The sequence below is a fragment of the Lichenostomus cassidix genome, chromosome 21, assembly GCF_008360975.1.
Source record: "Lichenostomus cassidix isolate B80296 chromosome 21, HeHo_3.0, whole genome shotgun sequence".
Taxonomy (NCBI): Eukaryota; Metazoa; Chordata; class Aves; order Passeriformes; family Meliphagidae; genus Lichenostomus; species Lichenostomus cassidix.
The window spans coordinates 6,857,812-6,880,004 of record NC_139501.1 but is presented as its reverse complement, the minus strand read 5'-3'; the positions used below and the strand labels follow the sequence as shown (position 1 = coordinate 6,880,004).

Here is a 22,193-nt window from a genome sequence, read left to right as displayed (position 1 = left end):
CCAGCCCTTCCCGAGCCAGAGCATCCTACAACATCCCCAGAGGGATGGAAAACAGTGAGAGATGGCTGATTTTGGAGGAGGTGCCTTAGGAAAGCTGCCCTCGGGTTATTCCCACTGGATCTGGATGAGCACATGGGGGTGGAACACCTTATGGCTGGGTTTAAACCCCCACGGTGTTCCACCTCCCGGGATTCTCCCAGCCTCATCCCAGGTTAATGCAACATCCCTGCACCGCAGGGTAAGGAAAGGCAAAAGGCAGGATCAGGATGAGACCCTGGCAGCATCCTCAGCATCCATAACCAGTTTCCATAGCAACAGGTTCGGCCCCAGATCGGCAGCGGGTGCTGGGAAGCAGGAATGAGGAGGGAGCTCGGGGGCACCCCAAGAGCAGCAAAAAATGGGGTTTGATACAGAAAATCGCTTTGCACCTTGATGCCTCGGGAGCGAGGAGAGGCTGCGGCCAGGCTTTGGCAGATGTGACCAACGCAAACCCTCCAGGACAGCCCTTTCAGGGAGACTGGGGAGTTGCCCCCTTCCTGTCACCCCTGCTCGGCACAAATCCCTGTCAGCACATTCCAGGTGTGTATCAGCATTCCCAGTTTAATTCCCAGACAGGAAGCCAGGAGCCCTGCTTCTCCCTTCCCTGGCTCTAGCCAGGAGCAAACAAAAGCACGAGACCCCAAAGCATCCATCCTACAGTTCTGGACGCCGGGAAAACACACACCTGGGGAACGATCCGGAGGGACAGCCCGGACAGGGATGCTCCGGGAGTGCGGATGCCTGGGGGCCCATCGCCCCCCACCCCTGGCCGTGCCCCGCCCGCGGCACTGTTACGCAAGGCTCCCGGCGCTTGCATAAGCGGTAGCAGCATCAAGGAGAGAGGAAAAGTGAGCAGAACGGCGGCCCCGAAGCCACGCCCTGGGATGCGATCCGTGGCCAGGATCCGGATCCCGCAGGGGAGTTCCGTGGGATCTGGAGCAGGGCACCGTGCAGCCACCCCTAAACGAGGTGACACAACCCCCTGCAGCAGGACTGACCCCATGTCTTCACCATCCTTGTTGGGAGACAGAAAATAGCAGGAATTCAACCTGTAACAGCTGTAGAAAGGCTGCCAGGACCTCAAAAGCCAGCGAGCAGCCTGCACACCAAGCCTGTGGCAACCCAAGACTTACCTGATGCCACTTCTAGACCTAGAATTGGGGTTAGCCCCAGGGGAAGAGTGGTTTTTAAAGCTTTTTAACAGAGCAGGTGCTGGGGAAGGATCTTGCAAGACTTGGGCAGGGGAGCAGTATCACCTGCTCCCAGGAAGCCTCCGTGGAGCAGGACACAGGCAGGTCCCTGTCCTCATCCCGGGGCAATAAGCAGTGCCTTTAAACCAACACCATATCAGCACCCCGAGGAGCCTTCGGGCAACCTCCTGGTAGTTCTGCACAGGGCAGCTCACCCTCTTCATGCCCTGAAACAGTTATTTCTGCCTGCTGTGGTGCTTTGGATCTGGCTCATTTCAGCAGCTGTCAATGAGCATGTGGCAAGAGAAGGTTGTAAGAACCTGCAACCCCAACCAGATCACCTCTCCCAAGGGATTTAAACCATTTACAGTAGGGTTCCTTTCCAGGATTTCCAGGTGCTGTGCCCACTGCATTGGGGGTGATGTTTTGACCCCAACTCCTTCCCACCCCACAAACCCACATGCTCTCACTACCCACACCTCTTGTTTTCCTGCCTTGTGCATGGGAAGGATTAAAAACCACAATAAAGAGCCAAGAAATCATCTAATTTAATGACCAGAGAAGCCCACAGACCTCTAGCTTGGCTTTTTAAATGTGAGCAAAACCATATCTGTGTCATGAGGAGATTTAATTATTTTTACAACTAAAAGGGACCTCCAAGAGGCTGCACACAGAGGGGACAAACACCTGCAGGACTTGTCTGCATCCCAGCCCAGCAGAAACTTCCCAAGGCAAAGGTGACTTTATAAGGGGCACAGAAAAGAGAAAACCAGAAAAAGCCATGGCACAAGAGGTGGTGATTCTCCTGATTAAAATACAACCCCCAAACCCCACACTGCAAAGGCACAGGCACACCCAGAGCTGAAGCAAACTCTCACCAGTGACCCTTGGCTTCTCTTGGTTCTCTTCTTGCAGAGAAGAGGACAAACTTCCGTCCTCCTTCTCTATACTGGGAATAATTCTATGGGGACAGCAGCCACCCAGAAAGCAGAACCCTGGGACAACCAGCTCCCTGGCAGGGTCAAATACACCCATCCCTCCTCCGAGGTATGCACCCATCCCTCCTCCGAGACTCCCCACAAACCTCAGCCTCAGGCCTTATATAGCCTTCAGGATAAACAAATGACAAAATCTCAGTGCAGCTGCCCTGAGAGGGGAAACAACACAAAAGGACACAAACCGCGGGAGCCTAAAGAGCTCCCAGCCCCAAGGTGACCATCCAACCACTAAAAACCATTATTAAGGTGATTCTCAGCAAAGGGCACGTGTGGGACCCCCGAAGCCCCCCCAGAGTCTCCATTATGCTGGGGTGAAGCAGAGCTGCGGGAGGCAGTGAGGGCGGGGTGTGAAATCGTGGGGCGGCCGGCAGCTATTTCTGCTCCGTGTCAGCACCCACTGACAGCACCACCCTGCGAACACAGCGAAGCTCCAGGCATCTTTTTTTCCAAGTGAAATCCACCTGTACATGACTGTATTTCCATGTTAACCCCCAGGATTTCGAGGTGTGGAGCTCGCTGGTTCTGGGTGCAAAGCTGGGACGTTTGGGGTTGAAGCGAGCTGCTGGCACCCTTAGGATCTGCATTTAGCCTCCCAAGACTCCTCCTGATCCGATGGGCAGAAGCCTTTAGAAATCCCTTCTCCTTCCTTCTGTTTAGGGTCAATCTTTTTTCCCCTTAATTTCTTGGGCATTGGAGAGAGAACCAGGCAAATGCAAGGAACGATTGTATAATGTTTTGCTCAAAAAGCTTCTTAAACAGTCATGTATTTCTATTGGATTTCCCTTGCCCTTCACTGCTGATTACTGGAGTATTTATATATAAATAGAAGCTGTCTTCCCCATAATCTGCTTGTTTCTCCTAATTAATTTGGGGCTGCTCTCCTTGGGCTGCTCAGCCTTTGGATTTTGGGGGTGCCAGCACCCAGAGGCACTCAGTGAACTCAAATCTGCCAAATTCCTGCTAGAATTGCTTTTTAGCTGGTTTTGAGGAAGCAAAACCATCCTTTCCAAACTTTATGTGCTCAATATGTGCCCCATCCTCCCAACCCCCAGCTCAGGGAAGCGCTCAAACGTGATTTCTTCATCTTCCTTCCTCCTCACAAAACTTTCCCCTAATTTAAGGAACGTCTCGATTTGATAATTATTTTAATCATTATTACTCATCTTTCCCCTTTCTTCCCCCCCCTCCTCAAAACTTCGTCCTGGGCCTGTCAATCACTTTAATAGCTGTTTACAACCTATCATCAAGTCTTGCATAACATCCACATGACTTCACTCAGATGCCTCCGACACCCAAAAGCTGCCCCTGAGCTCTATTTCAGGAGTGATGGAGCCCACGGCACCAACCGGCTGCATCCCCCGCCGGCATGCCCGGGGTCCTGGCATGGAGGAAACCAAAGGAAAAACCATCCCCGAAGCAAAACTATTTTATAGTTAACACAAGACAGCCCCACGCTGCTCCCCGGTTCAGGTTTTGGGGGTGAGGGTTTGTTTGGTGGGCTCAGAGCCCTCCTCAGCATCGCAGGCGGATTTTGCCTCTATTTGGAGAGATCAGGAGCTAAAAGCACCTGGAGCAGTCCCTGGATCACTGCGGGTGCTCCCCGGGGGCTTGCGGCCGCAGCGTGGCCTCTGCCTCCCATTCTCCTCACAGCACTGGGACACACGCACACAAAACACAGCAAATTCTGTTTAAAATGTCGTTTTCTAGCAAAGTTCCCCACCCCGCGGCATCGCCCGTCGGCGGCGGGTTGGCGGGGGACGGGGGCAGAGGCGCAATCTGTGCTGGAACGGCTGCCAGCCCTTTTCCTTCCTTTGGCTGGGTTGTGGGGCGGGGGGGGACACGACGGCTCTTTTTTAAGCTCTCCCGTCCTCCCCCTCTCCCTCAGGTTTCATAACCCTTCAAAGCACGAAAAGGCTCCTCCGGTTCCCGGCTAATGAGCCCCTGCGGAGGAGGAGCCGCAGCGCCGGCAGGAGGGAAGTTCGGCAGCAAAATCTCCTCACCGGGGGTGTGTCGGGGCAGGGGGACACGGAGGGATCTCTTCGGGGTCCCTCCATAACCCCAATTTGGCCAATTCTCTCCCCAAAACGCCCCTTGGTACGAGGCTGCCCGAGGTTGGAAGTCTCTCCCTCCGCGTGCAGACGCTGCGTGCAAATATTCATTTACACAGCATAAAGGGGGTTATTTATTAAGCTACAGCTGACAACGGCATTCAAACTAATTTCTCTTAATAAGGCACTTGTGGTCACCCCGACAACACCACCGGAGAGCCCTTCCTTAAGGAGATGACTTAGAGGGGTGAAAATCCCCTTGGATGCAAAGGGGGTGCTGAGGGGATTCCAGAGCTTCTGTGGCTGGAAACCCCATCCCCCTTCTTGGGACACCAAGGGAGGAAATTGGGCCAGAAGTGTCTATTTTTTGTGATGCATGTATATATACAGAGGTCACCAAAAGCAGGAGGGCAGCGGAGTGGCTCCTTGCTTGCCAAGGGGGAAATAAGGGATGGCAGTGCTCCTCCGTCCTGCTCTGGGTAGGAAAACACAATGGCTGCTTTATTAATACCTGTAATTACAATGCTAATTCAGGAAGGTGTCGGATGAAGGCAGGATATCTGCTTCCTTGCACTGACCAAGGTGACAGGTTAAATTGTTGAGAGAAAGACGGCAGAAGGATTTCTCAGCTCCATCTCTGCCTCAGAAAATAATTAAACCAAATTTCCCCTGGTTTTTAAAATCCTGGATCCATCAGCTTACCAAATGTTGTGCAACCCAAGGTTTGCAAAACACAGCTCCCCAAAACCTGAAGGAATATCCGTATCCCCTCTGAAACCCCGACCTAAACTCACACACTAAATTACAATGGGGTTTTTGGGGATATTTTACTGAACACACGATGCTCCAGCCAGCTGGGGTGGCACCAGAGAAACCCACCAAGAACCCACCCCAAAACAAAGGAATCACACTGGGAAGTAGAGCAGGCTGTGATTTACTGGGACAACAACACTTCTGCAACAACAGAGAACACGACTGTGCCGAGGCACCCAGCTGGCAAACCTGCAGCACCACCGAGCATTGCCACACCAGGGACCTGGAGAGGTGACATCAGGGCAGAGACCAGAGTGATGTTTGTGGTCTTGGGGACTCTGGAGACGTGGCATTAGATGAAAGACCAGAGAGATGACCACGGTTCTGGGGACCTCAGAGAGGTGACATCAAAGCAGAGACCAGAGGGGTGCTCATGGTTCCCAGCAGTGATTTCCCCCGTCTCACTCCCAGACACACAGACATGAGACAGAAGCCTGCTGGGACAGGGCAAGGCTGCTACATGCCAAGGGAGGGAGCAAAAGGCAGTGGGTTCCGGATGGGCTCCATGGGCATCACAGCCACGCCGGAGACAGTGGAGTGCAATTCCCTTCATAGGCACTTGATCCTTCAATCCTGGGCACCCTGGCTCTGCCTGTGAAGCTCCAAAGGCACACGTTGGCTGCAAGGGATCTCACAAACTCCTTCGGGGATTGCAGAGGGGCTTAGGGAGCCCAGCACCGTGTTGGTGTGATGGGGTTTGGTCCCAGCCTCCACCTGGCCCAGCTTGTTTGTGCATGGCTGGGCTCAATCCTGGCTGTGACAGCAGGGCTGCTCTTCACATGGTCTCTCCCAGCTCCGATTCCCTTTGATCCATGAGAAGAGCATGTTGTTAGACCTTTGCCTTCTCTGAAAGCCAGCTGAGATGGCAGGAGCCTCAGGAAAGCAGGGACTTGGGGCTGAGGGGCTGCAGCAGGGGCTTGGCAGTGATTCAGGGCTGGGAAGAGGCATCTAAGCAAGGACAGGGCAAGTGGAGCAGGCCACAAGAGCTGCTCTGGAAACTGGGCTGGCAACCAGAAGAAACCAGGATCAGAGGGAACTGCTGTAGCTGGAAGTGCTGCTCCAGTTGAAAATGAAAAGCATCTACTGCAGGCAGTGGTAGGTTCCCTCCCAGGGCAAAATCCCAACTGCTGAGTGCAGGATTTTGCCCAGGCTGCTCTGTTTGCAGGGTTTGCTCTAATAAACATGCACATCCCTGCAGCAGAGGAGTTGAGCTCCTTGAAGGCATTTCTTTAAAGATGGATTCCTGCTCCTGTGCTCTACTAATCTGCCCAAGCCTCCCTCCTCCTCCTCTCTACACACTGCCAGGGTTGTAGCACAGCAGGTTGAACTCCAGGTTTTCATCCCAATGCCGGAGCAGCACAAAGAGCTGCTGGGCTGCTGCTTTCACTGTGGCCAGGCTGGATCCCTCTGGGAAGTCCTGCCCGCTCAGCCACAGGCTGGCCTTGGCAGCCACCAGCTCCCACTCGATGAAGTAGGAAGCTGAGCTGTGCTCCAGCCAGGCCAGAGCCACAGCTGTGGCCCACAGCATCCCCTCAGGCTCCGTCTGCTGCTGCAGCTCCACATCGAGGAGCAAAGCCTGGAGCTCAGAGCCATCAGTGTCCTGGCCCTGGCTGCTGTGGGCTTGGCAATCAGCCGGGGAAGACAAGTGGCGGATGGTGATGGCCGGGGGTGACAGTTCCTTCTCGGCTCTCAGGGCTCTGGAGATGCTCTCGGCCGCGCTGCCTGAGAGGTGCCGAAGGCGGCTGGTGTCCTCCAGCATCGCTCCCCGAGAGATGTCCCCTGTGGTGGGACCCTTCCTGTGCCCACTGGGGACCAGGAGCTGCTGGCGGGAGTTCAGGTGTTTGTGCTCCATGGAGGGACTGTTCTTGGAGCTGTAGGAGCTGGAGGGGCTGAGGGACAGGCGGTGGCAGGCGAAGGGTGATGTCCACTTCAGCTTCTCCATGGGGATGTTGACAGCATCGCAGAAGGCTGAATTCAGGAGAAAGGCACCGCAGGCCAGCTGCAGGGACACCTGCAAGGGATGGTGGGCACAAAGGGAAGGTCTCACACACCAAACACTTGGGGATAGCTCAGGAAAAGGGCATGGATGGATGGAACAGTTCTTCATCTCTGAGCGGATCACTGGACACGGTTGTCAGAGAAGGCAAGAGGAAGATCCAGGGGGATCCTCCTCCTTCTGTTCCCCTGCAGTAATCACGCAACCCCAACAAGACCCAGGGATGAGCTGCTCACCAGGGGAAGGTAGTCCATGCTCTCATTGTCACCCTCTGAGCCAGCTTCACTCCCTCTGCTCGGAGATTTACTCATGAAGCCTTTGGCAGCTCGAACCAGCAGCCTGGTTTTATTGAGGGTCAGCCTGTGAGAGGATGAAAAGGTGTTTGTGACCTCTGTGCTCCTCCTGACACCCAGCCTCCCCTCCAAAACCATCCCCAGTCCCCAGACACTGGCACAACTCTTGGTCTGGCCACTGTCCCTGGGGGTCCCTCCTTTCCCCCTGGCTTGTGTTCATGTCAGAGCCACGCAAGTGAATGGCACCTGCTAAGGTCAGAGCAAAGTCAGGCTGGCTCCTACCTGGCAGCAAAGAGCCTCTCAATGGATTTTTGGGCTTGTGCAGAGGAAGCAGACAGGCTCTGGAGCGGTCCTGGGGAGAAACAGTGCTGGGGGTAAAACAAGGTGCTACAGGGGAACAAAAGTGAGCAGAGTCAGGGTCCAGGGACATGGGGTGGCTTGTTTGGCTGCTGAATCTTTGGCAAAACCCTTCCTCTCCCCATGCCTCAATTTTTCTACATGGATAATAAAATTCCCACACCTCTTAAAAATGAACCTGTGGGAGATTTATACCAACAGCCACATCAGGCTCCATCCTTTGCACCTCAGAATGAGTCAGACCCTGTCCTCACAAGCCTAATTTTATGTCATAAATTTTTATAAAATTCCCAAAAACTCAGCAGAAGCCAAAACCACGGACTCAATGCAGCTGCATCAATGCCAGCAGCTCTTCCCCTACCTTTGGGGACACGGCAGCGCTCCCAGAGAGAGGAGGATGGGGTGCTGCAGGGTGAGGGGCTTTTCTCCTCAGCATCTGCAACCGAGAAACCACATCAGCAACAGCACCCAGCTCAAAACAGCACCGTCCCTCCCACAGCACGATCAGGTTAATGAGCCTCTTTGGGAGGCAGTTTAATTCAGCTGCAGCTCTGACAGTGCCAGACAAGGTCCGATCCAACTCGTCTTCATTAGTGGAGGATTTGGTGACAAGCGAGTGTCTCACATCCCCCCTGCCTCTAATTACAACCGTTTCATCCTTCATGTTATCCACGGTACAGCTGCCAATTAACTTCCCAGCGTTGTCAGCAGCATGACCCACGATTTCAGGGTTTTGGGGGAAATTGAAGCTTCTTAACCATTGAAGGAGATGAGCCCCAGCCTGACACGTGTCTGGTGAGCACCGTATGCAAATGGGAAGGCAGAATTTAGAAAGAGAAGATGTCCCAAACCACTGAGATCTCTAACACCAGGAAGGAGGTAAAACCTCAGGGAATCTTACTCATGCTGTGAAATCCATAGTCTCCATTCTGGCCACACGCTGACTGAGGACGTCCAGGGGAACAGCCACGATGCCTTCTGTTTCCCGACCTCTTCTCTTTTCTCTGGTTGCCTTGCTTTGATATTGCCCCTTGGCATGAGAGAAGGAAATGGCCAATGTTAGAGAGGGACTGGCACATGCACAGTGGCAATGAAACCACAGAATGAGCTTGGTCAGGAACTGGGGTGATAGGACAAGGGGGAATAGCTTCAAACTGCAAGAGAGTAGATTTAGATGGGATATTGGAAAGAAATTCTTGCCTGTGAGGGTGGGGAGGACCTGGCACAGGGTGCCAGAGTAGCTGTGGCTGCCCCTGGATCTCTGGGAGTGTCCAAGGCCACCTTGGACAGGGCTTGGAGCAACCTGGGAGAGTGGAAGGTGTCCCTGTCCCTGGCAGGGTGTGGGATGAGATGAACTTTAAGATCTCTTCCAATCCAAACCGTTATGTGATTCTATGGTCATCTCTGGGCATCCAGACCTCAGACAAGACCTTTACCATAGGAAGAGGTTCTTGCCACCAAGAGCTTGGCCATGGTCTTGGGTATAGGTCTGGTGCTGAATTGGGCTGTGGCTTCATAAGGTTCACCCTGACAGAGGTTTCCCTGTCAGGGTGACACCTTCCTGCCAGGACAGGTTCCACCCCTCTGCCAGCCCCATGTTACCTGTGTGGGGGTACTGGACCAGGATGGGCAGGTAGGAGTTGGTACTCAGGTCCACAGGCACAAACGCTGTGTACTTGCTGATGACGTTACAGGCCTTGCTGGTGTGGACAGCGTTGAGCTGGAACTGCCGCCCGGACCCTGCCACGGGAGGGACACTGGGGTCAGAGCCCATGGGCCCCATGGGCTCCCCCACCTTCACACCCAGCTCCCAGAGCCACCTCCATGCTTGGGGATCCATGCCCAGCAGGGGCTGGATCCCTGTATGCCTCTAAACTCTGCTGACTGCTACCTCTGCTGTTATTTTACAAGCCTAGATGCTGTTCGTGGAGGAGAGGGTTTACATGGCCCAGGGACAGATGTGGCAGTGATGTGGCTGCTGCTGCTGGAGTTTGATGCCACTTCCCAGCTCCAGGTGACCAACTCCTTAAAAATAACCATGTTACCTGATGCATGAAGCAGAGGAATCATGGAATCATGGAACATACTGAGTCAGAAGGGGCCCTTAAGGATCATCAAGTCCAACTCCTGCTCCTGAGGAGTGAGAAAGGAGCACGAGATCAAGAATGTTCATGTGCAGTGAGGCTGCAGAAGCAGAAGAGCACAAGGTAGCTAAAGGGGCTGTTATTTGGGAGCTATGTGAGACATTCCCTAATATTGCACCACCAGCAGCTCTTGTTTTCATTCCAGAGGCTGCTGGAAAGCCTCCCCGAGGTCAGGCAGGATCTGCCTGCAGCCAGCTGTGCATTACCATGCTCAATTTCACATTCCCTCTCAGCAAGCTGCTCGAAGTCCTGGATGAGTGACTTGGCTGCCAGGTGGTGGAAGGTCTCACTCCACAGGTCTGCATCACCATCCTCCTGGCTCTCCCGTTCCCGGAACAGAGGCTGGATATCAAACGTGACTTCCCACTGGACAGGCTCGTTGTTCCTCAGCCCTTTCACCACTGCCTTGCAGAGGGTCCTGGGGGAGCATGGGGAGCTGCAAGCAGCGCCAATATCCAAGTCCTGGGGCTCCCAGTCAGAGGAGGTCTCCGTCTCAAAGGTGAGGGATGGATGCTGGGCAGACTCTGCAGAGAGGGAGAGGCAGATCATTAATCACCTCCCTGGGAGCTGAATTCCCCACTGCCACCACGAAACCATAATTAATCCTTCCCAATTTTCACATGGTGGCACAGAGCGCAACGCAATGCCGCCAAACCCCAGCATGGACAGATGAGACTGGCCTTGCCTCCCCCTCTCCAGTTACCCAGATCCCCAGGGCTCCGGCTGTCCGACGAGGAGTGCAGGCTCGTGATGGCATCGAGTGCTTCCAAGCCCCTAGCCGGGGCTTCCTGCAGCCCATCCAGCAGTGCTGGGGGGTTGGCATCGTGGCAGAAGGACACGCAGCTGCGCTGGAGCAAGGCTGGGCGGCGAGCGCCTGCGCCATGCATCCTGGTGGCAGAGCTGTGCGGGATGGCCGGGAGGGGCTGTGAGCAGAGCAGATGATAGGGCTGGATCCAGCTGCAGCCAATGGCTCAGACCTGCTCTGTACCCTCTGATCCTGTCTGCTCCATGCACAGACCTGCTCTGTCCCCTCTGATCCTGTCTGCTCACTGCACAGACCTGCTCTGTCCCCTCTGATCCTGTCTGCTCACTGCACAGACCTGCTCTGTCCCCTCTGATCCTGTCTGCTCTCTGCATGGACCTGCTCTGTCCCCTCTGATCTCATCTGCTCCCTACCCGACCCCAGCATGGGATGCAATCACACAGGTCCTTCCCTCTCTGCCCATCCCCGGTTGGGATCCGTGCCCAGACAAAGCCCTCCACCAGACCTCAGGGTGTCCCCAAGAGACCCTGGCCCCAAGGGCTCCTTCCCCAGACATGCAGAAGGTGAAATATGAGTTTCATCCCTCCAGACATTTTAATGACTTCACTTGGGATCCAAAGAAAAGAAGAGAGACAGAAAGATCAAGGACCAGTTGCTTAGTAACGAAAGGAGAGAGGCGCAGGGGATGGGAGAAAGGAATTTTTATCTTTTTTTTTTTTTTTTGAGACTGTTTCTCCACTTTCAGGAGACATGAATCCCCCACTCCAGCACCTCTGGTGTCACATCCCACACAGATGTTCTCCTCTGCAAGGTCTGGGTTTCATCCCTGTCCCCAGGGCCCTGGGAAGGTCTGTCTAAAACAGACAGACTCTATATTCCTAGCACAGCACCAGCATGGTGCAGAGGTGGTAAAAAGTGGTGGATGAAAAGATACTTTCCCTGGGTGACAGACAAGGATAGGACGTCCACCACCACCCAATCTTTGGTGTCCTATGAGACCACCAGCAAAACTGGGAGCCAGGCAGCTCCAGGAGCAATTTTCCAAGCTAATATTGACAGAACCTGCCAGACCCTTTCCATTCCAAACCTGCTCCTTCGCCTGCCTGAGCTCTCCCCCTAGCCAGAGGAAGCCAGCTGAGAATGAAACTGGGGGTTTAAGCTGCCCATGGCTGGCACTGACCTTTCCTTCCCAGCACAGCATGCGTGGAGATGAGCTGAGGGCTCAGCTTCACACCCCCGAAAATGTCAAGCCCTGGCAGCAGGACTGGGAGCTGGGAGAGCTGCTGGGAGCCCTGGCAGCAGGAGGGATAGCAAAACCAGGCTGCATTTAATTAAGAGCAGGATGCATGCTGTTAACCATTTACTGCCCTCCAGGAGGGAGTCAGTTTCAACCCTGCCTGCACACTGAGGGCAGGAGGACCTTACCAATACAGGGCATGTTGCCAGTACCCCTAAAATCTGCTTGTGCTTGGTCATTGATGCTGTTCACCACCCTCATTGCTGTAGCCTGAGGGCAGAGGTCTCATCCTCCCTTCGGAGCCCCAGCCCTGCTTCCTCTTTGTCCCCTCATCTCCCCTCCCATCTCCCTCACCCAGCAATCTCTAACCCATAGCAGAGGGGAAATGAAAGTCCCTGACATCCCGCTCCGAGTTTCCATGGGAACACAAGTGCTGCTGGTCCTTCCAGCCCTGCAGATGCTGATTGCAGAGCAGAGCATCCCAGCAATGTCAAGGATGGGAGAAAACCACCCCTATCATTCCTATAGATCAATTGAAAAATCTGCCCAAATTCCACCTGCTGCAGCAGGCATGGGACATAACCCTGTTCAGTAGATGTATCATCACACAGATTCACATCTCATCCCAGTGCTGCATAAGGCTGTGGATCCAGCTGGGAATCTGCTTTGGCACTGAATTCCTTTTCCCTGTCGGGCACAGAAGTGCCACGGCCATGGGGAGAGTTCGAATCCTAAATTGAAGGGAGATAAGAAGGACCAGAGGACCAGCAAGGTGAGGCATAGGCCACTTAGGGGAAGGGGAGAAGGGAAAAAGCAGGGGGAGGCACTGCTATGGGATATCAGGACGGCACTCTGCTCCCTGCTTGGCTTGTTTCCCCAGTGTTTGCGATATGATGCAGAAATACATCTATTATCTATATCTATTGTCTATGTCAATATTTCAGGACTAGTGTGAGTCAGGCCCTTTCCCTCAGGCTCTTATCCACCTGATATTTTCCTGCTTCTTCTTGCTGGCTTCCACCTGCAGGCAAAGCCTATCAGGGGATCACTTACCTGGAAATCCACCTGCCAGGGCTCAGGGCTGACCTGCTGCAGGTCCTGCAGGTGGGTTTTCCGGAGGGGGTTTTTCACCAGGGCTGTGCCAGGGTCGCTGGCTGTGGGCACCTTCCTGCAAGGCTCCTGGTCAGAGATTTGGGTGGTGCTGTATGCCCGTCTCCTGGACAGAGCCTTCATGTCCATTCCTGAACGGTGGGAGAGAGGATCAGCTCCACTCCAGAGTGAGATCAACCAGCACCACCCCCTTGGCTCATGGTGGGAGGCAGGGAGCCCTCCCCAGGGTCCTGCCAAAGCTCAGGGGGCCACACTTAGCCCTGCAAAGTTTTAAGCAAAGCAATGAAACCACAAAAGGAAATAGGAACACTCAAAATTCCTGGGGATGTCAAGAGAGCAGGTTGGGAAGGTTTTGTCTGAGGAGTTTTCAGCCAAAAAAAGCCTGACTGCATTTCCCCAAACCTCCCTGGAGAAGACAAAGGGTTTACTAATGAAATTTAATTAGTGCAGACACGCTCCTGTCAGAGCAAGACTAAAATTTGCCTTGGAAAGACATGATTTCTCATTGCTTTTGACAAGTTTGAGGGGATGCACAGCACAGCTCCTCTTGAAAAAAAGGGAAGAACATCCCATGAGTAACAGAGGTTTCCCCAGCTCCGGGGTGCAACCAGCTGCTTTATGTCACATGCTGCTGACACAAACTCCCAGTCAAGCCATGCTGGGGAGGAGTGACACCCTGGGTACAGGGCTTTGAGTCCATTTCCCCTCTCTCCTGACTGGGAAGCTGCTTTGCAGGTGGAGGGATGGTCTAGCACAGCTACCCATTCACTCACTCCACTCCTCCTCATACCGCCTGGGAAGTTTGTAAATAATTATGTGACCAAAGCTAAAGCTGCTTTGAAAATCTCCAGGGAACCCAGCTCGCCAGGGCTTCCCTTGATTTCCTGACAGGTTTGGATAAAACATCCAAGCCAAACAGACTTGCTCAAGCCTCAGGAGATCTCTCATCTCTCCTGCAAACTCCTCCTTTGCAGCTGAAGACAGTATTTATCAGGCAAAAAAACCTGGGGGAGCAGTGACAGGAGCTTGATTAGAGAGACAGGATCATCACCCCCCCACATGTGCAGAGAAAACTGACCCATGTCCGTGTCCGACTCTCCCCCAGGATCTCTGCCCACGCCCAGGTGCTCGGGGGAGCGCTCGGCGGGGCAGGAGCCCTCCGAGTCTCTGGAGTGGTTCCAGCTCTCCAAACCTGCTCCCTCCTCCTGGGAGTGAAAGAAAACAGAGCTGCCCGACTCCTGGGAACGCATCATGCTGTACCGCCGCCTCTTGTCCTGGAGGGAAGCACAGAGAGGGAACAGGTCCCACCACCGTGTCTGTCCACCAGCTCCCAGCTGAGACAGGCTGCACCCTTAGTCACTATTTCCCCCTAAATTCTCACCTATCATCTCCCTTAAGGACAGAGCTGGGAAGCAGAAGACACCTGCTGACCACACACAGAGACGAGACTCTCGTGTGGACCCCCCCACCACCCCCACTCCTGGGACAGTCCCACAGACTCACGGATCTGGGGTTGGAGAGGTATGGGGAGGTGTCACAGATGACACTGTAGCTGACCAGGTGGTCACCAGGGAACAAGCTGCTGGGGCTGACAGGGGACACCAACACCTCGGTGCTCTCGGGAAAGACCCACTCCACAGACACGTCACTCAGGACTGGCACCATCGCCTTCTTCAGTGATCTGATCATCTGCAAAGGGCAGGGGTGAGAGGTTCAACACCACTGGACACGGTGTGAGCCATGGTGCACATGCCATGTGCCGCAGGGAAAGAGAACGTTCCCTCAAACAAACCCATCGGCTGATTCCTACCCTCTCCTGACAGTCTGCTTCCTCTTAGCCCGCTCTGACACCCATCCCAGCACCTCCATCTCCCTGGCACAGTTACACTTGGCAGAGCTGGGTTAATGGTTGGACTTGATAATCCTGTAGGTTTTTCCAATCTAAATGATCCCATGATTTTTTACCAAGAGCAGTTAGTGATGGAGCACAGGGCTGATCTTACACATGCTGCCAGCCCAGAGCAAGGTGGGAGCTTGTGGCCAGGGCAATCTTGCTCTGATGTGAGGCAGCATCCCCTGCTCCCCTCCAGCACCCAGGGAACGCTGCCAGCCTTCACTGGCCTGAGACCCAGACCCTGTCTCGAGCCTGACACTCACACACTGATATTTCTGGAACAGCTCATTGCTGGCACAAGCCACAGCCAGAGATCAGCAATGCTCCGCCAGTTACACATGCGGAGAAGACCAATATCCCTGAATACCTCATGGACAAACCTCCCAGGGAGCCATCTATATGAGCTTCCCTGCACACCAAGGGAAATGAACGCTGGATTTAGAGGCAGAACAGCTCAAATATTCCCTATTGTTCCCTGCTTTTTCACAGGCTCGGGAAGACATAGCAGGCTGTTTTATAAGGCCATTAATTGACGCTTCAGACTGCTGAAGGCACCGAGCTGCACAGCCTGCAAAGCTCTTATTAATAGCTCGTATTAAAAACCTCTTTCTTCACTGTCTTTGCTTTTAATTTACATCAGAAATGTTGATGCCATTCTGTCTTAGAGACATTTATGTGTGTTCCAGGTTCCTGCAGAGGGGGGAGTTGCCGAACTCCTCCTTGTGAGATCAAGAAGGTAGGAGCTGGCTTTTTGGAGATATTTAGGAAATAAAGACCCAATTCTCTCTGGGTTTTCATCATGCAGCAGGTGACAGGCTGGGCTCTGTGCATTCACCAGGGGACAGAGCCATCGCTACGCCGGATTTGAAGCACACGAGTTTACTCTTCATGGGGTGAGAGGGAATGGAGAGGCTTTAAAGTCAGCTTAATAAGCAAAGCCATCGCAACGCATTCCTCCCGCTCCAGCCCCGAGTCCTTCTCGCCTGAGCAATGCCAGGGCTGAGCCCGACTTCAAAACTAATTGGCTGCTTTGATGCCGCTCCCTCTGCCCTCGCTGTGTCTGAGGCAGAGCTGCCTTTGAAGGCAGAGCTGCTGCATCGCGGCTACCGCGCAGCCCCAGCCCCGGGCGGAGGGAAACACACTCTCCCGCTCCCTACGACAGCCAGACATGGAAAAGCTCTTCCATCCCCTCCTGCTTGCCCACCTGCCACGAGGGGGGCTTGGGAAGGGAGGGCCAGGAGGGGGAATGAAGCTGATGGGAGCCGTGGCCTCCCCCTCGCTGAACCAGAGCATCATTAGAGCCCCGCAGGGTGGCCCCTGGGGAGAGGGGCTGTACCTTGGGCTGCAGCCTCTCGCCCTCGGCCAGGAACTCGGAGATGCCCCTGGACACGGCAGCCAAACCCCTGACCAGCCTCCTGCAGGAGTTTGGCCCGATGCCGAAGCTGTAGCACCTGCAAAGGCACAGGGAGAACAAGGATCCAGAGGAAAAACTAACCCCCAGCCCCATGCAGCTCACACGCTCCCTGCAGGCAGAAGCTCTCTGTGGCTTTAACCCACTGCTATGTCCAGAAGAATAAACCAGTCCCTCTTCTAGGTGGCTGGCAGGAGGGTTGGGAATCTCCCAAGGGGCTCCAAGAGAGCTGGAGGACTTTGGACATAGTCACGGAGTGGCAACACAAGGGGGAATGGCTTCCCATTGCCAGAGGGCAGGGTTAGATTGGATATTGGGAAGAAATTCTTCCCTGTAAGAGTGGTGAGGCCCTGACACAGGTTGCCCCATCCCTGGAAGTGTCCAAGGCCACCTTGGACAGGGCTTGGAGCAACCTGGGATAATGGGAAGTGTCCCTGCCCATGGCAGGGCTGGGATGAGATGGGCTTTAAGGTCTCTTCCAACCCAAACCATTCTGGAGTTCTATGAACTGCCAGCCCCCTCCTCTCAGCAGACACTAAACCCCTTCCCTGAAGACCAGCATTCAGCAGTGACACTCAGGGATTCCCAGCAGGACCTCAAGACTTCCCCTCCTCTGCAAACACAAACAGGCTGATTTGCTCTCAGTTCAGCTCTTTTCCCTGCTGGCTGTGGTCAATAGCACTAAATATCCAGTAATTATCTCTGCTTGTAACTAAAATAAACGTTTTCTCAAGAAAGGAGGATCAAGCCAGGCGAGGCTGCTCCCCCGACTCCCAGCTCCGAGAATCAGGATTTGATTTGGGCTGAAGGTTGGAGCCCAGGTAGGGAGGGCAGTGCTAGGTGGGGATGGATGTGCCAAGAAGCCAGGAGGATGGGAATGGGTGGGATATGGCATTTGGCCAGGGCAGTAGGTTGCTGAGAAAGAAAGCACTTTCAGCAACAAACTGCATCTGCACAAGGGGTTTTTCTCTTGGAGAGTTTTAATCCTCAGCTGCCTCCAAATCCTAGGCCAGCTTCACACCCCCCTTAAATAGGGTTCTGATCTTCTTTTAAGATGGGCCATGCCCAAGATTCTCCCTTCCAGGGTCACCTGAGACCATGCTCCAGCTCTGATTGCATCTAACCCTCCCCTACACCTCTGTAAGTGAGAGGGGTGGGAGGGTGGCTTGCCCCCTACACTGGGAGGCAACCAGACCTCTGTGCAGTTACAAACCCACACAGCAGCTTCTCTGATAAGCCCTGAAGTCTGAGAGATGGAAGAGGAATCAGGATTTCTTACATTTTTCTTATGTTTTGTGCCCCTTAAGAAGGCAAAGGAGAAACCAGAACAGCCTGTGATCAGAGCTGGGGAGCCAGGCTGCGAGCTCATGCACAAATTAGCTGCTTTTTACATCCCTCCCTTTCAGCATATTCAATTCTGCACAACCCCATCCTGGAAGCAGCTGGGGCCAGCCCCAGATGTGCTTTAAAAAAAAAAACAACTAAAAAAAAGCAAGGAAGATTGTTGGCATGTCAATCTCTCCTCGCAGGAAGCATCAGCTGAGAGCTGTGAAGTTGTCAGCTCAATTATCCTGCTTTTGATTGTTTAAAAAGCATCTGAACTTCTGGGATCCGTTCCAAACCCTTTGAGGTTCTCCCATGGCTCACAGCAGCAATCTCTCCTGCCTCTGTCTCTGAAGTGGGGACGCCTGTGGGATGGAGCTGTGCTCAAGGAGAGGCATATCCCAGCCTGTGCCAGGTTTCTGGCCCTGCAGGGGTGAGCCCAGCTGCCCTCTGTACCTGGTGGAGCAGGAGTGATCCCGCAGCAGCTCCAGAACCTTGCCAGTGTTGCTGATGGCTCCGCCTGTCAGCAGAAAGAGCAGCCGGGGATGGCCCTTGTGGATGGGCTGGCGGATGACCCACTTCAGAGGGGACAAGAGGTTGATGCTGCCCATATCAGCCCGGATCCTCCTGATGCTCTGGCAGGCGATGGCCAGGCTCTCCTGCCCAAAGAAGCAGTGGAATTGTCAGCACCAGCACCCTCCGAGCACCACAGGAGAGGCTGAGGGAGTTGAGGTTGTTCATCCTGGAGAAGGGAAGGCCCTGGGGAGACCTTGAAGTCCCTAAAGGGGCTCCAAGAGAGCTGGAGAAGGACTTTGGACAAGGGCCTAGAGTGACAGGACAAGGGGAAATGGCTTTAAGCTGAAAAAGGACAGGTTTGGATTAGGTATTAGAAGGAAATTGTTTACTATAAGGGTGGTGACGCCCTGGCACAGGGTGCCCAGAGAAGCTGTGGCTGTCCTATCCCTGGAAGTGTCCACAGCCAGGTTGGACAGGGCTTGGAGCACCTTGGGATAGTGGAAGGTGTCCCTGCCCATGGCATGTAAGACCTCTCCCAACACAAACCAGTCTGTGATTCTATGGGCTGTGGGCTCACCCACCTCACAATAGGCCTGACTGGCAGGAAAGAGGGTCTTGAAGGTGGATCCAAACCCAATAATGTTGAAGAGACACGCTGGCATCAGGCTCTTGAGAATGACCAACAGGGCATCCTGAGGGGTGGAAAGCAAACAGACATCAGCACAGTTGGACTCTCCCTAGCTGCCCCAGCTTCACCAGCAAAAGCTCTTCCCAGAGCCATCCCACCTTATTCCCACCTTCTTTTAACAACAAACCAACTGCTTCTTCCCTGTGGCACTGTATGACCCTGCTCTTTTCAAAGTCCCTTGATGATATTTGGGACCCGAAGCAGTGAGGAAAATGGGGAGTCTTTGGGAAAAAAGGACAACAAAGAGCTGAACAAATTTTTCTGTTTGTTTTTAAGGGATTCAATCTGTGCTGGCAACACAGTGCTGCAGCACAGAGCTGGTGGGTGAGAAGCAGAGTGTGAAATTGAGAAGTGCGACACGCAACGCATCTCAATGCCTAAACTTGCAGAAAATAAACAAACAGCTTAAAGTTACACAAAAGGAAAAGCCTCTCCCATCCCCAATTCTCTTGTATTCATGGCTGGCTTCAATTAAAATAACTGGGAGACAACAGTTTTAAGCTATTTTCTTTACCAGAGGTGGTTATCTAATGTGCCTATTCCTTGGCTTTACATAAGGCAAGAGCAACTTGAATTGTCACAGTGATGTTGTGGACAAGACCAGAACAGAGCTTGTGATCGCAGCACCTGGGCAAGAGCTGCCCAAGGAGCTCTTGAGCTTGTAGGAGCACTTATGTGGCAGGAGAGGAGACCAATTTACAGCAAAGTGTTTATTTAAAGCAAAATGTAAAGCATAGTGCTCGGGAGCAGCTCAGTTCTATTTAAATGCTGATCAAGGCAGACTCCTGCCAGTCTGCCGAGGGCAGCAGAAACCCTCGAGCCAGCCTCTGGAGGAGCTGCCAAGGTCAAACGAGCAAGAACAGCCTCCTTGAGTTGTCCTACCAGTGGCAAAGCCCAAGTGACTGCAGAGGGGCAGCGAACCCCCCACCTGGGACCAGCAGGCATATGGTGCCAGGTCAATCCAGCTCCCAAAGCCTGTAAGACAGAGCTGGAGCACTGAAAATCAGTGGAATAATCTACAAGAACAGGGCTGCCCTTTAACTGGCTCTGGAGTACTTGAATCCAAGCTGTTATCTCAAACCTACGAGGATATATTTATACCACTGCTCCCAGATGGCTCCTGGGATGTTGGCTCTTCCAGATCTCTGTGCTGACATCCCATCTTGGATCTCATTACAAGGGAAAAAATACAAATTTCCAAATATTTCTCTTAAAGCACTTCCCAAAATGGGCAACTGATGCCTGCTTGCTATTTCAGCAAGCAGAAAGATTTATTGCTTCTTATGGTAAATATTGATCTTGATCCTGTTGCACTCAATAGCTATATGGCAACTCAATAACGAGGGATGTTTGCTTCCAGAAAAGTCAATTCCCAGTTATTAGTGTAGTTTTGCCAGCGAGCACCATCACAGCCTGGCTCTTCTCCCTGGCTGCATCAGGGTGGGAAAGGAATTGGCTGCAGGAAATTTAAATCCCTGAATTTTCCACTCCAGCTGCTTTGGATGGGTGCCCTTCTGCTCCTCATGGGCCCTTCCATCCTATCCCTGAGTGCATTGTGAGGCTGCACAGCTCCAAGCCCTGCCATGCCATGCATCCAGCCAGCTGAGGATGATGCAGAAGGTTCCATCAAGCAAAACCCACCCAAACCCTCTCAGAACAGCCCCTGCTGTGAGGTTCCTGGTGTCTGCAAGTGACAAACAAGGATGGGACACTCAAAAGGAGGACAGTGGGTTTCTCCCTTGAGATGTCTCCTCCAAAATCTTCTCTATTTCCCTCAAAATATTTTTTCCTGAAGGGAATCAGCCCTTTCCCTGTTTCTACAGCCCTCCTGCAATGAGGTTCCATTTTAGTACCTCTCAGAGAAGGGCTCTGATCCTGCAGGTCCCTATCCCCATGGGACAATCCTGCCTCCACAGAGGCTGCAGAGACTATGGTGCCCAAACCCAGCCATGCTGTGAGTTGGAAAGCAAAAATCCAGCCTGAGACAAGATTTCCAGACTCCCAGAGGTACTGTGGGAAGGGGGTACAACCCCAGAGATATCCTGTTCCCCTTGGGAACAGCCTCCCTATCCCAGGGGATGTGCTGCAGCTGCCTGCAGGCTCGCCAGCATCCCAGTCCCTGCTGCTGAAGGTGTCTGTCCTTCGGCAGTTCCCATGGAAACTGGAGACAGATGGGAAAAGAGATGTGCTGGAAGATGGACAAGCTCGGGCAGTGGGTCTGTGGGAACCTCATGAGGTTCAACAGACCAAGTGAAGGGTCTTGCACTGGGGCTGGTGCTGGGTAAGAGCCACATCTGGTGGGGGAACCTCAGACCCACAAAATATCTGGAAAATGCCATTTTTTTATCCAGAGGTCTCAACACAACTCCCATAACCATCCACCAGGCTGCTGGTGTTCATTTGTGCTTGGAAAAGGGATGTCTCATGTTTAAATCACTTCTGTGGGTACACAGAGGTGCCCATCAGCAAAACTCCTCCTAATGCACAGTCAGCATGTCACTCCCCTTGGAGCTCCCTGGAGGTTTGCCGCTAGGCAGCCATCACCCAAAGCCCTCCTGGACACAGGGAGAACTGGAAAAGGGATGCACGAAGCATGCCAGCAAGAGAGGGAAAGAAAACAATTTTGCATTTGATGTGCTGATAGGAAGAAGGGGAAGAGATCGGGGGAGAGCCACCTTCGCCGCAGGTACTGAACAAGCCCCATGGTTGACATGACTAAAATACAGCATTATAATTACCCCCCATCCCCTGATAATGAACTCTCATCAGCTCTCAGCACCCCCACTGCTCTCCCTCATTCATCCCTGTTGACAGGCAGGTGCTTCCCTTCCCACAAGTACCTTGGCACGGTTGATGTTCACACCACTCATGCTCCTGCTGCGGTCTACCAGGAAAATAAACTCTCCCTGGGCTTTCTGGAGGCCTGGCTGGACAGTCCTCAAGTCAGGGCAGAAGTTGAACATGATGACAGGGTGATGGGGGATATCCTTGTTCAGCCGCTTCCTGATGATCTCCGTCTGAAAGAAAGCAAGAGAGAGCTCGAGAGGTTGATTTTTCCACCCCATTTCACTTTGAGGGGAATCAGAGCAGAGCTAAAAATATGAGTGTGTGACCATTTTTGGCTAGAATCTGCTTGTTCTGGCCTCAGAGGTGACAACACCAGGGTGCACCCAACATCCACGTGTTCTGTTTTGTCCATACCCACAGCATCCCCTGTCCCTGGAAGTGTCCAAGGTTGGACAGGGCTTGGAGCAACCTGGGATAGTGGAAAGTGTCCCTGCCCATGGCAGGGGGTGGGACGAGATGAGCTTTAAGGTCCTTTACACCAAACCATTTTGGGATTATATGGAGCAACTGCACACTCAGATAAAAG

General features: G+C 53.4%; 1 protein-coding gene across 2 annotated transcripts in view; it reads right to left on the bottom strand.

Moving 5' to 3' along the window:
• Window positions 1–5,193: 5,193 nt before the first annotated feature.
• VWA5B1 (von Willebrand factor A domain containing 5B1) overlaps window positions 5,194–22,193 on the bottom strand; it is a 29,442-nt gene continuing 12,442 nt past the window's right edge. For both annotated transcript variants that reach the window (XM_085079832.1, XM_085079831.1), the window contains 15 exons: window positions 21,661–21,837; window positions 18,714–18,824; window positions 18,073–18,275; window positions 16,219–16,333; window positions 14,492–14,677; window positions 14,067–14,262; window positions 12,932–13,119; window positions 10,582–10,801; window positions 10,085–10,402; window positions 9,337–9,474; window positions 8,636–8,764; window positions 8,096–8,170; window positions 7,660–7,729; window positions 7,321–7,444; window positions 5,194–7,099 (listed from right to left, as the gene is read on the bottom strand). In XM_085079832.1, the coding sequence (XP_084935958.1) occupies window positions 6,380–7,099; window positions 7,321–7,444; window positions 7,660–7,729; window positions 8,096–8,170; window positions 8,636–8,764; window positions 9,337–9,474; window positions 10,085–10,402; window positions 10,582–10,801; window positions 12,932–13,119; window positions 14,067–14,262; window positions 14,492–14,677; window positions 16,219–16,333; window positions 18,073–18,275; window positions 18,714–18,824; window positions 21,661–21,837 (2,970 nt within the window). In that variant the 3' untranslated portion in view covers window positions 5,194–6,379. The remainder of the gene's footprint in view (window positions 7,100–7,320; window positions 7,445–7,659; window positions 7,730–8,095; window positions 8,171–8,635; window positions 8,765–9,336; window positions 9,475–10,084; window positions 10,403–10,581; window positions 10,802–12,931; window positions 13,120–14,066; window positions 14,263–14,491; window positions 14,678–16,218; window positions 16,334–18,072; window positions 18,276–18,713; window positions 18,825–21,660; window positions 21,838–22,193) is intronic.